Source organism: Pimephales promelas, chromosome 6 (assembly GCF_988280905.1).
Source record: "Pimephales promelas chromosome 6, fPimPro1.hap1.1, whole genome shotgun sequence".
In the NCBI taxonomy this organism is placed as follows: domain Eukaryota; kingdom Metazoa; phylum Chordata; class Actinopteri; order Cypriniformes; family Leuciscidae; genus Pimephales; species Pimephales promelas.
In genome coordinates, this window is record NC_142774.1 from 7,730,559 (window position 1) to 7,744,913 (window position 14,355).

Below are 14,355 nucleotides of genomic sequence, written 5' to 3' on the forward strand. Positions count from 1 at the left end.
GTCAGGGATTTGAACAACCCTCAAACCCTAAGTAATAATATTCAGTGTGTAACCCATCATGCTTTGTACCTCAAATGCAATTACCTTTACCTTTCTAAGCAACCAGACTTGCTTATTTTATATATATTGGTGAAAGATCACATTACACTAAATTAGTGATCAAGCTATCTAAGCCAAATTTATGAACCAGAATATTAGTTAATAATATTGATACGTACTTGTTCTGTTTTGGTCTCATTTTTATCCTTTGCCTAAGTTCTGTTTGCTTTAGTTTCAATGACCTCTGATTATATTACACACCTGTTTTTAGTTCTGTTATTCAATTTGTGAATTTAATCCCTTAGTTTCCCCTGTTCATTGTTCAGTCTCGTTTATGTTTGTGTGGTCGTGTTTTATGACTTTGATTACTGTATTCTCCTGCGTGTTTTTACAGCCACACGTGAAAATAGCAGCCAAAATTATTATTATTATCATCATTATTGATATTCATATTATTATATTGCTCTTGGTATTTATTTAATACTATTAATAATGTAATAATATTATTAAACTGCACTGTGATTAATTTGGTGTTAAATAATAATATTAAAAACACGCAAACAACCCTAGCAAGCATTGAGACATCTATCATCTGCATAGCAACACACTAGCAACCATCCAAAACATCTATCAACTGCATAGCAACACCCTGGCAACCATCCAAAACATCTATCAACTGCATAGCAACACCCTGGCAACCATCCAAAACATCTATCAACTGGATAGCAATGCCATAGCAACCATCCAAAACATCTATCAACTGCAGAGCAACACACTAGCAACCATCCAAAACATCTATCAACTGCATAGCAACGCCTTAGCAATCATCCAAACCATCTATCAATTGCATAGCAACACACTAGCAACCATCCAAAACATCTATCAACTGCATAGCAATGTACTCGCAACCATCCAAAACATCTATCAACTGCATAGCAACGCCCTAGCAACCCTCCAAAACATCTATCAACTGGATAGCAATGCCATAGCAACCATCCAAAACATCTATCAACTGCAGAGCAACACACTAGCAACCATCCAAAACATCTATCAACTGCATAGCAACGCCTTAGCAATCATCCAAACCATCTATCAACTGCATAGCAACACACTAGCAACCATCAAAAACATCTATCAACTGCATAGCAATGTACTCGCAACCATCCAAAACATCTATCAACTGCATAGCAACGCCCTAGCAACCATCCAAAACATCTATCAACTGGATAGCAATGCCCTAGCAACCCTCCAAAACATCTATCAACTGGATAGCAATGCCATAGCAACCATCCAAAACATCTATCAACTGCAGAGCAACACACTAGCAACCATCCAAAACATCTATCTATTGCATAGCAAAGCACTAGCAACCATCCAAAACATCTATCAACTGCATAGCAACGCCCTAGCAACCATCCAAAACATCTATCAACTGCATAGCAACACACTAGCAACCACCCAAAACATCTATCAACTGCATAGCAATGTACTCGCAACCATACAAAACATCTATCAACTGCATAGCAACTCCCTAGCAACCGTCCAAAACAGCCTAGCATTGTAGTTATGATTTTTGAACACCACTTAATATTTTCTTGACAGAACGTGAAAGTCTATTTTTTTAATTCTCTGTCCAAATCAGTTTATTGAGTGAATGTTCAGACTCAGAGCACGCTTCGAATGGTTCCAGGAGGATTATACCGTGGGAGAGTTGTTCATGTTTGGATATCTGTCACCCTGCCGAAACTCACTCAGCAAGTAATTTGCAAGACTGTTTGACGCATTTTAAATACTTAACAGTTCTCCTCAAAGTGTTTTTTCTTTGAAGCTGACATCTTGTTTTTAGAATAAGTCAATGTTTGTACAAACTGAACTTTGTGTAATTGCTAGTTTATGACATCATGCAACATGAGCCCAATCAACAAGCATTAGCACTGGGTCTCATGCCCACCGTCATTATTTGGGTCGTGAGATGTGTGCAGATGAATGAAAGGAGCAAGACAGATAAAAAAAAATAGTAGCAAGAAGCCTTAACAACATTAGATGAATTATAAAGGAGGGGTAGAATATAGCCCCTGTGTGTAGCTCTATAGCAGGCATCAGATCACTGTTTTAAGTGTCATGAAATATGCATAGAAGTTTGGACCTCAATAAGCCCATTGATGGAGCTGCATGACAGAGCTCACTCTCTTGCAATTTCCTCAAACTCCTTGGCTGTGTTTTACCAGGAGGGCCCCCTGGTGCAGCTCCTTGAAAGGGCTAACAAAGAGTTTTATGTGGTTCACACACTTATCTCTGACTTTGCTGGAGTTACATTCACTCTCATATCGAATAGGAGACTTCATGGAGCTGGATTTGATATAGGACATTTTAAATAAATCAATTCATAAGTATCAATTTCTGACTCTCATTCTCTCTTTCTAGAAATGTTTCAAGTCACATTTTACCCCAAAAATAAAAACCAAGTATAAATATAATAATTATATTTTTTTAAATGTATTTACTTAAAGGGATACTCCTTTTTTTTTTTTGGAAATAGGCTCATTTTAAAACTCCCTCAGGGTTAAACATTTGGGTTTTACCGTTTTCGAATCCATTCAGCCGATTTTCTGATATTTAGAAGAATATCAGTAACCAGACAGTTTCTGGTCTCACTGACTTCCATAGTAGGAAAAAAATATATACTATGGAAGTCAATGAGACCAGAAACTCTCTGGTTACTGATATTCTTCAAAATATCAGAAAATCGGCTGAATGGATTCGAAAACGGTAAAAACTCAACTGTTTAACTCTGGGGGAGTTGTAAAATGAGCCTAGAGTATTTCCAAAAAAAAAGTGGAGTATCTCTTTAAGTTCACCACCAATGTTTTGGGTGGTTGCAACACCCTGGCAACCACCCAAAACACTGTAGCTGTGATTTTGCTGGAGTGACAATCGCTCTCATCTCGATCGGAGAAATGTTTCAAGTCATATTTCACCAAAATACAATACAAATATATTGGTACTGTTGTAGTTGTTAATACACTTTGATAATAAGTCACTATAGATTTAACATTTATTTATTTGCAAAAATGTAGTGAAAAAGTCAGTTTTAAGACTATTTAGATGCTTGTATGACATATATATATATGTGTGTGTGTCCATTCTTCACAACATTCTCTTCCACACACACCATCACCCAATCACTGGCTCGTTCTCCTCTCTTCCCGCCCCCTGTTGCTATGGAGACTCAGGAAGTCTTCCAGGTGCCTCAGTGGTTGGGAAATGCAGAAACTTCTCCTCGTTCTGTCTGTTCTCACTCACATCTTTATTTTTCCTCTTCCCAGCCTCTTCATCCTCTTCTCCTGCTTACTGTCATTTCATTTATCCTGCTTGTCATATTTCCATTTTCCTTGTACAGTCCTCTTCTCTGTTTATCTGTGTATCTTGATTTTCTGTCCCCTCCTTTTTTTTTTGCATAAAAAGAGGTCTCTAAGAATGAACTTATTTAAATAAAACATATATTAAAAACATTAATTTACAAACAATTTAAAATAGTTTTTTTCTATATTAATATATTCAAAATACCAATTATTCCTGTGATGCAAGCTAATATATGTAGATTTTAGGTTCCAAGTATGTACATTTTAAGTACTAATATGTACATTTTAGGTGTTAATATGTACATTTTAGGTTCTAATGTACATTTTAGGTGTTAATATGTACACTTTAGGTGCTAATATGTACATCTTAAGTACTAATATGTACATTTTAAGTGTTAACATGTACATTTGAGGTGCTGATATGTACATTTTAGGTGCTAATATGTACATTTTAGGTGTTAATATGTACATTTTAGGTGCTAATATGTACAACTTAAGTACTAATATTTACATTTTAGGTGCTAATATGTACATTTTAAGTGTTAATATGTAAATTTTAGGTGCTGATATGTACACTTTAGGTGCTAATATGTACATTTTAAGTGTTAATATGTACATTTTAAGTGTTAATATGTACATTTTAGGGGCTAATATGTACATTTTAGGTGCTAATATGTCCATTTCAGGAGCTAATATATACATTTTAGGTGCTAATGTGTACCACTAAGGTACCAATATGCAGCCTTTGGGTACAAAAGTGTATACCTTTTGAAAAGGTACAGCCCCAGTGACAGCTTTTGTACCTTTTTTTCTGAGAGTGTAGTGTAAATTATAAACAAGATCTGCTGACTGTTTAAAAATAACATAGACATTCTGTTGCTCTATGGTTGATAGTCACTCAGATAATCTGCAAAAAGCACAAATGATGCGTTATTATTATCATTATTATAAGTTCAGGGTCTGGGCAAACAAAAGATGTTTTACATCTGTGAGACGTGATCTGTTTTTAGCCTCCAATTCTTCATGCCATCTGACCCAGATCCTCACAACCCTATTAGTGTGCACCAATGACCCCTACATATGTGTTTGATGCCCTTAATTACAGATTCAGACTCAGATTTCCATTACTCACTGCCATGGATTCATGCTAATGCACGACCAAGAGGGTTCTGGGGGAGATTTTTCAACAGGACCGGCTGTGAGAAACAGTGAGAGACACTGCACATCTGGTGTGTCCCGGCTCCACAGCCTGACCTCGTTGTACCTGGAGAACATACATTCTGACAGGCCTTGTGGGAAAGACATTAAAAGCCTATTAGAAGAAATAGATCCTCCAAACTCTGTTTCGTGTCGCTTTCCCCTCCCTTTTGTTTTTAGAACTAAAGATTCTAAATGTAAAGAATCTGAATTTTCTAATTTTAAAGATTCAAATATTTTAGTTGGTTGGTGAGTTCACAAGATGTAAAATAAGTCTCTGATGTCCCCTGGGTGTGTTTGTGAAGCTTTATCACAACATACCCCCCAGATATTTTTTATATAGCATGTTGAAGTTGTCATTTTTTGAGGGTTTGCAAAAACGCACCGTTTTGTGCTTGGCCCTTTAAATGTAAATGAGCTGCAGCAGAGGGCGGGGTTTCAAGATGCAATGATTGGACTTTTTTTTGGTCCTGAGACTTCCACAGAAGATATATGTACAATGTTTTAATATTTAGACCACTTCTATTATTGATCACTATCAAACAAAAAGTGTTCATGAAAAAAATGGCATACTCTCCCATTAACTTTGGAAGAGTTGTGCATTTTTTTGAATGAAATTTTTTTTTTACTACAGATTTTAAAAGTTCTAAATCTTAAGACTATAAAGAAACTATTTAAAGAGGTATTACATCTAAATAGTCAAAATTAACACTGCAGGAAACAAGTGAACTTATGAAAAATCTGGAATTAAACTAGCATCCCCACTGAATTTATTATAGTATTTGTTTTTTTTTTAACCTCGTAATCTTTGCCTAATATTTTTGTTCTTATTCTTATAATGGTCAGCAATTTGGTTCCCACAACAGCTACTTCTAAACTTTTCTCAATCTCCCAGTTGTATGTTTCCTACTAATGAGCCCAGCCCACCGGGAGTTTCAGCCAGAGCTCTTCCAGGATCACATTTGCATGAGAGCAGCTCATGTTGAATCTTTCAGCTTCTGTTGATGGTTTCCAGTAGTTGTTTTCAATTCTTAGAGCAGAGATTTACATGTGTTCGTGGGATCCTTAGAAATAATCTACAGCTGTTTGTACTTCAAATCCCCAAAAGGCAAAAAAAAAAAAAATGAGGAAAGTGGCGGAAAATGAAGCGAAAACAAAATGATTGGGTTTTCAGGAAACATAAGCTCAGGATTTTAAACAGAGATCATGACATTTTTCACTATGCATAGAAAGGAGAATGTGGATTTTTCCCTGTTAGGCCAAATCAAAACACTTTGTTTGCTCTTAAAAGTAAAGCTTCTTTATTGGCATTGATGGTTCCATTAAGAATGTTTACCATTCACTGAACCTTTCCATTCTACAACAGGTTATAGTGGAAAAAGGTTCTTCAGATTATTAAAATGTTCTTCAAAAATGTTTCTTTTAAGAACTCTTCACTGAAAAGTTCTTTGAGAAACCATAAATCTAAAACTCTGTGGAAGCTTGTTTCTGGAAGAGAATGTAAAATAAAAAAGTAATTGCGACTTTCTACAGTATCTCACAATTCTGAATTTTTTCTCACAATTGCGAGTTTACATCTCGCAATTCTGACTTTATTTCTCAGAACTGAGATGTAAAGTAAGAATTGCAAGATATAAAGTCAGAATTGCGTGATATAAAGTCACAATTGCGAGATATGAAGTCAGAATTGTGAGAAATAAAGTCACAATTGCGTGTTTTAAAGTCAGAATTGCGAGATATAAAGTCAAAATTGCGAGATATAAAGTAAGAATTGTGTGATATAAAGTCGCAATTGCGAGATATAAAGTCAGAATTGCGTGATATAAGTCACAATTGTGAGATATGAAGTCAGAATTGTGAGAAATAAGGTCGCAATTGCGTGTTTTAAAGTCAGAATTGCAAGATATAAAGTCGTAATTGCGTCATATAAAGTCGCAATTGCGTGTTATAAAGTCAGAATTTCTAGATATAAAGTCGCAATTGCGTGTTATAAAGTCAGAAATATGAGATTTAAACTATTTTCTGAGGGGGAAAAAAGCTAGTCTTTTTTTCCCCTTAGAATTGACCTGATAAGTCGCAATTGCGAGTTTATATCTCACAATTCTGAGAAAAGATGTCAGAATTTTGACATATAAACTCGCAATTATGTGTTATAAAGTCAGAATTGCGAGATATAAAGTCAGAACTGTGAGATGTAAACTCGCAATTGTGAGAAAAAAGTCAGAATTGTGAGATATAAAGTCGCAATTCTTTTTTCTCAAAATTGCGACTTTATATCTCGCAATTCTGACTTTATATCACGCAATTCTGACTTCATATCACGCAATTCTGACTTTATATCTCGCAATTGCGACTTTATATCACACATTTCTGACTATATCTCGCAATTCTGACTTTATATCTCACAATTCTGACTTTATAACACGCAATCGCGACTTTATTTCTCACAATTCTGACTTCATATCTCGCAATTGTGAGATGAAAAGTCGCAATTTTTTTTATTCAGTGGAGGAAACAAGCTTCCATAAAACTCTGATTCAACAGGTTTCTTAAATCGTTAATTTTTCATTTTTTCATGTATTCATTTTTCTAAATAGTCCTCTTTTGTATTGCTAGTATCTTTAGGAGTTCATTAAGTGGTGTCTATTATCATAGTTTGTCGTTTACATGTTGTGTTTCTTGCGTCTTCCCACAGATGCAGATTCTTGACAAGTTCCCAATCGAGGGAGGGCAGAAAGATCCCAAAAAACGGATTATTCCTTTTCTTCCAGGTGATTTTGGGAGGAATTAGTCCTCCGCTTTCTCTCCTCTGCACACACACACACACACACAGACCTGCAAATACATGGTGTCAGCAGATCTGTCCACAATAAGTCATGGTTATGCTGGGACAGGGTCGTGCTTCTGTTCTTGACTTACACACACACACGCATGCTGGAAACAGGCTCACGAGTCATTGAGATGAGCAGCACCGTTCCCCGAGAACAAGAGCCATCAATAAGAAGAAAAAGAGGAGAGCGAGACGGAGACAGAGAGATCGAGACACGTTTTTCCTTGCTGACGTGGCTGAAATCTATTGTCATCCAGCAGTCCCTCTGATGTTCTCTGTTTGTTCTCACATCCTTCAGTATGAACACACAAACTCAGATTATCACAGGCTCCATTGGATGCAATGTAATTGGTTGGATTACTATAATATTAAGTGGATTATAAAACCACTTGCAGCCGCTGTATTATGGTATTAAGTGTCAAACCATTAAATCCATGCACTGTCTCCATTTAATTCCAGTCTGATTATTGGACTCCACTGGGACAGTAAAGAGGGACCGATTAGATTTTTATCGTCACACGTATTTCATTTCGTATTGATTTTCTTTTGTTAAAAGGCGTATTGATTTTTTTTTTTTTTTACCTAAGGATATATATCAACTTCAATAATAAAATATTTGCGATAATGCTTTGAATTCTTCAGGTCTTTACGTCAGTGTTTTGTTTTTTTGAGGAAGCAGTTTGAGCAGTTTCATATAATAGAATATGAGAATGAACAGATGAAGGTGAATATACAGTTGCTTTATAAATGTTTGTTTCATAAGAAATTCAATCTGCACGTTGCTGCCGGCGTATCTCTCAGTTTTTACTTGAGAATAAACAGCTTGAGACCGGAGAGCATGACAGCTGGAGTTTGGTGCTACGTGGTGATCTTATCTCCTCCAAACGTCTGAATCTGATTAAGATGTTCTAGATCTCAAGAAGAACACATGGCGTCTCTCTTCAGGAGCTGCTCATGTTTCTGAACACTATCTGAAAATGCTCTGGGCTTTGCTTACAGTGAGCAGGGCTCAACTATGAAGATTTTTTTTTTTTTTTTGCCCTGTTAATATTTTCACTGGCTTGATAAAGTTGCATATTTTTATTTGGGCATATTTGTGTGTATATCCTTTTATGTCATATTTTACATTTTACATTCAAAAAGCAGTAATGTTATTTTATGACAGAATCAAATTATTTCTGGAAAGCAATGGAATAGAATGCAACAGATTTGTGGATAATTTTCCAATGCATTCTAACTGCTTTCCAAAATGTATTTCAAATTATTCTTCCAATATCAACACATTTCTTGAAGCTAGATAATTTGACCTTGGTGGCATATGTAAATGAGCAACATTTTTAAATGCATCATTGAATATTTCATTTAAAGTTTAAAAAAATGATACAAATAAGTAGACATGATCTTGAGAAGTAGACCACATATTTGACTCTTCCTTTTATTTTAAAGGCAAAATCCTATTCCGACGAAGTCATGTGAGAGACGTGGCCATGAAAAGACTACGCTTTATTGACGACTATTGCAGAGTAAGTTGCTTTTTTTTTCCCTGTGCTTTTGTGTTTTGTCCTCATTTATTTTCTCATCAAATATGTGTAAGCTGTTACTTTGTGTAGAAAATCATTAAGAGAGAGGTTCTTTATAATCATTTTCCTTTGACAATGATGTGTGTCACATGTTGTCATGGGGAAGTGTTGCTCACACCCATGTGTGTGTGTTCAGCATGATGTTAAAAACATCATTAAAGGTGTGGCTATGGCATTGGCGTTCCACAGGGTCCAGTGTTAAGCCCCTTTTTGTTCTGCACTGATATTCTTTGGACTACATTCCTGCTGTTCAAAGAAGAATTACCTAAAATAAACCATTTAAAATCAATTCAATAAGGATATGTACTTTTTTATCTTTTATTAATTAGCTACAGAAACGTTATTTTATTAAAAAAATATAATATTTTATATATATATACAATGTATTTTAGGGTGGTCAACTTTTGTAATTAAGCTCTTTTAATTTTCTTTTAAAAGCAGTTAAATAGCTTTCTAATATGCATACACTGACCAACTTGTTTAAAGGGATAGTTCACTTTGAAATTATTTTTTGATATGTTTTAGCTTACCTCAAGGGCATCCAAGATGTAGGTGTCTTTGTTTCCGCAGTAGTTTCAATTTTGATATTTTTAGGTCAAACCGTTCTTGTCTGCCAGTCATATAATGGAGGTCTATGGTCACCACCTCAAAGAGCATGCACAGAGAAGTCCAAATTAAACATGATTTAATGACTCGTAAATGTAAGTACACATTGATGGCCTAAGACACGAAACGAGCGGTTTGTGTGAGAAATTGAACAGTATTTATATCGTTTTTACCTCTTCTAACCACAGCCACGTCCAAGTGGTACTGCGCTTCGGTCTGAAGCTAGATCTAGGAAGTGATATTAATTTCAAAGTGAACTATCCCTTTAATAAATTACATCTAAATTTGTATAAAACACATTGTATTGAAACTACTTTGAACCTTTAAGGCCCATTGGCCTTTTGTCTAGACTTCCTCTATAGGTTTCAAACCTTAAATAGTGTTGTCAGATCCCCAAATGTCACCCTAAGCAATGGTGCTGCATTTGCATGTTCCACGTCAGGTTTTGAGTGTGAATTTGCCTCATTATCAGAGAATATCTGCCATCTTGTTGAAATATGATAATGCTATTACACCAAACAGACACTTGCTCTTATTCGTATCCGCTGTCATGTTTACTTTGCAATAGCTATAGGTTACTGAATAACACCCTTAAGATTAGTTTGTGGAATTTTAACGACTCGTTCCTTCCTCCTCTCTATTTCTCCCTCTCTTTATCTTTTGCCTTCAAGTGTCTTGTCTCTTTTCCTTTCCTTCCCCCTCCTTCCTGATGGAATAGAGCCAACTTTTTAAAAACAATCCATTGCACACACACAAAGTGGATGTAAACACACACACACACACAAGTGGAGAGCAGCTGTTAAACTGAGCTGAGATAGTGAGATAGTGAGATTATGGGATGTCTTGGAAAGACTGCTGTTGTGACAACAATCCCCATGACGTTCACACAAAGGACATTCAAAATACACGTCTAAAAACTTTGATCATAGAATTAATCTTAATGTAAATGTGTCCTTCAGGTGCCCATTTATAATGGCAATCGATTAAAAGATTAATACAATCAATTTCTAATTAGCTGCATGTAAATATTTGAATAGAAATGCCCCTAAATAAAGGCAACTCAAAGACTTTGTTTATAAAGACTGAATAAAAAAAAAAAGACAAGAAGGTGGCATTTTTGGTTATGGCGTTTACTTTATGAACGGTTCAGGGGACAATTGTGAATGCAATTTTCTAGTCAAACTAAATTAAAGGACTAAATTGACAGCCCTAGTTAAACATTTATTTAAGTCAACCTTTAATTATGTGACAGTTGCTTATATGACAATTTGATAACTAACTTCCTGCAGATTTCCTCTGTCCTTTCAGTGTAGAACGCACCAACATCCCTCCATGAGAAAGAGAGAGAGAGAAAAAGAGAAGGGGATGTGTCTTTGAAGGGCTTAAACGTAGGATGTTTACCAGCTATTTCCTGAAAGCTTTAATTAGATCTCCATTTAATTGCATTGTGCTCTTCAAAAATAAATAAACAACAGTATTTACTCCAGGGATTCTTCAGAGGAGTTCTCTCTCTCTCTCGCTCTCTCTTTCCTTTTTATCTTCCTATGTTCTTTCACTAATTTTCAAATCATGTTTGAGAGCTTTGAAAGCAGTTGGAACACAAAGTGAATTTGTTAGACATTTATGCAGTTTGTTGAAGCAAAATGGCGTCTTTAGAATGCCATGAAAGACACTAAAATCAATAGTTTTCTAGTTTTGTTTTAGTTAAAAAAACTTCTTGAGGTTTATTACATTTACATTTACACCTTGTCTGTGGTGATGTTTTAATTTGCTTAATTAAAAAGATTTTGGTAGCACTTTACTTGAAGGGGTGTTCATAAGACTAACATGACACCTTCATAACCATGACATGACATATGTCTTGAATATGAAGGAAGTTTTATGCATGTTTGTGAAAACTGTCATTAAGTGTCATTTGCTCAGTTATGACATTTTTAATGCAAATATGACATTGTTTGAGATGTCTTTTTTGACACCTTGACGGGTACAACATAACCCGTTAGTGTCTTTGTCATGAATAATAAATTCACCATTTGTGTTGAGGCAATAAGTTATAACACGCTTGCGTGTTCTTTGTATGTGTTACACAATTGACACAATTCATATGACACAATTCATAAATTGTGTGAAAATTGTAAAAATAATGGTTCAGATCACTCAAAACACATGTGGAAGTGGAGGCGCCCTTAGATGGGCAGTAATGGAGTCTGGTTGTGCCCTAGTGGACGCGTTTAAAACTGCGCCCAAACAAAATCTCACTGAAAGCTAATTTTTTGAGATATCAACCTAAAATTTTAAACACAACTTGTTCAGATTTTTGGCTTTGATTTTTCGTCAGTTTTAGGGTAGCCTAGGTTTTGAAATATATATTTTATATAAAATATATACATTTCCATAAACTCAAACTTCTATAACTTTTTTTCTGTTTCACTTTCTTAATTTATTTCACTTGGACAAAAATCTGCCAAATGTCTTCTTTAAAACGAGACCAATCTTATGTCTATATTCCAAAGAATTCTTGAATTACAACCATTTACCTAAGTTTGAAATGTGCATTTCCATGTCTATTCAAAAAATGGGGTGACAGTTATTTGCATTCAAAATGTCATTATTGAGCGAAAGACACTTAATGACAGTTGTCATAAACATGCATAAACCCTACTTCATATTCAAGACATATTCAAGTCTTATGCAAACCCCTTCAGGTAAAGTGTTGAGATTTCTAGACATCCGATCTAAGGAAAGAACATTTGGTATAGTTGTGGATTCATTAGTCTGCTGTGTTTCTGTGTGGTTGTCTTAATGTTTTGTTTGTCCGGTTTCATGTTCTTTCTGTCTCGTCAGGCGCTGGTCCGGCTTCCACCCCAGATTTCGCAAAGCGAGGATGTTCTCCGCTTCTTCGAGACCAAACCAGATGATATCAGCCCTCCTGTAGAGTGAGTGTCACACAGATCTTCACAAACCAATGTGTCCACACAAGAGAAATATGAATGAAGCCAAATATGAATCAAGTAAAGTGTTGCGTAGTTCTTAATGCACACTGCGCTATACCATATACTGAATGCTATTTTTTAAAGTCCCACTGTAGTCTATAATTGTATCCCTTAAAACTCATTTTCATCACCAAAATGACATATTTAAATGTTTTTCCTGTAAAAAAATGATTCATGCCTTTAACCCTCTGGGGTTGTTCGGCCCAAATGGACCCGAAGAATTTAAATAATTTTTTTTTTTTTAAATCACAGCTTCCTCGGAATGGTCCGAAATTTGGTGACTTTGTTGGTATTTGGTATTTGAACACCCAAAAAAATTGTGGACAGGATGTGAATAGTCTAAGTGTTTGTAAAAAAAAAAAAAATAGTCACACTTGGGGTGTTCGGGACCAAATGGACCCGCATGGAAAATGAATGGGAAAGCTTTTTTGTGCGTACAATCTACAAATTAGCCACGATCTTGAAAAAAAAGCACACAACAGTGAAGGGGTGAATCTATAAAACATCAAGAGTGCAAAACAGACACATCCAGACACACATACACACACACAAACACACTTTTATACACAAACACACCAAAAATTCAGATTATACATGTGTTTTGCATTTTCTAAAATGCTCAGTTTGTCCACCAGATGGCATCCATCTCATTTCAAAAATTGCTTTTATGAGGCCTAGGCTTGACTCTAAAATGAAATACAGCTTTTAAAAAAAAAAAAAAAAAAATATATATATATATATATATATTTTTTTTTTTCTATTATGTTCAATGGGGGAAATTTTGTCATAATTATTGCAAATAATTTATAATTAATTATAATATTATAAAATAATATAATAATTATAATAATTGTGTTTCTGTGTGGTGAAACACAATTATTAAGAACATGAACATGAAAGAACATGAATCCACAACTATAATAATTTATACATAATAATTGCAAATAATTATGTATAAATTATAATTATAAAATAAAATAATTATAATTTTTTTTTTGAAAATTTCTCAAAACACCAAAATAGAAAAGAAAAAATTATAAAAACGAGTAAAAAAAAAAAAAAAATTTAAATATGAATCCCGCCCTTTGGGTCCATTTGGACCCGAACACCCCGAGTGTGACTCTGAAACGAACAACCCCAGAGGGTTAAATAGCTTGAATGTTACACCCTTGCTTTATTTAGTAAACGCGGATATTCTTTATAATTAATTACCAAACGTCATACCTTTGTTTTATCTAAATTCAAAGATAATTTATTAATATCCATCCATATTTTTAGTTTAGTAATTTATAATTTTTTTTCTTTATTTTCTTTATAAGTGTATTAGCTATAGCGGGAGGGGGAAACCGGAAAAGCTACAGTCCTAAAATGATGTATAATCATTTAAATGGCTAAATTAGAAATGAGGCCTGATGTCCAAAATTCAGAAAAACCCTTTTAAAAACACCACATAGACATATAAACAACATTAAAAGCTTGATTTTCACCATGGGGGACTTTAAAATAGTACTATTTTATTTATTATGGTACTGGAAATGGAAGATGAGTGAATTGCATTGTGGGATACAGTATTCCACACGCGATTTTGTTTGTATTATCTGGGCATTCAATGTGCCGATGACATGCTGCATACTGTGCTAAAAAAACGGACACATGATTTCTCACACTCCCACACACTCTGCAAGGTGTTGTGTAAATCTTAAAGCCGACTGCTGTATTTATATAGTTTTCTTTGATTAGCTCTGTAA

At 34.8% G+C, this 14,355-nt stretch overlaps 1 protein-coding gene across 7 annotated transcripts in view; it reads left to right on the top strand.

Moving 5' to 3' along the window:
* sh3pxd2aa (SH3 and PX domains 2Aa) overlaps positions 1–14,355 on the top strand; it is a 115,530-nt gene that overhangs the window by 32,515 nt on the left and 68,660 nt on the right. For all 7 annotated transcript variants that reach the window (XM_039688375.2, XM_039688384.2, XM_039688410.2 and 4 more), the window contains exons 3-5: positions 7,294–7,369; positions 8,875–8,951; positions 12,459–12,550. In XM_039688375.2, coding sequence (XP_039544309.2) covers positions 7,294–7,369; positions 8,875–8,951; positions 12,459–12,550 — 245 coding nt within the window. The remainder of the gene's footprint in view (positions 1–7,293; positions 7,370–8,874; positions 8,952–12,458; positions 12,551–14,355) is intronic.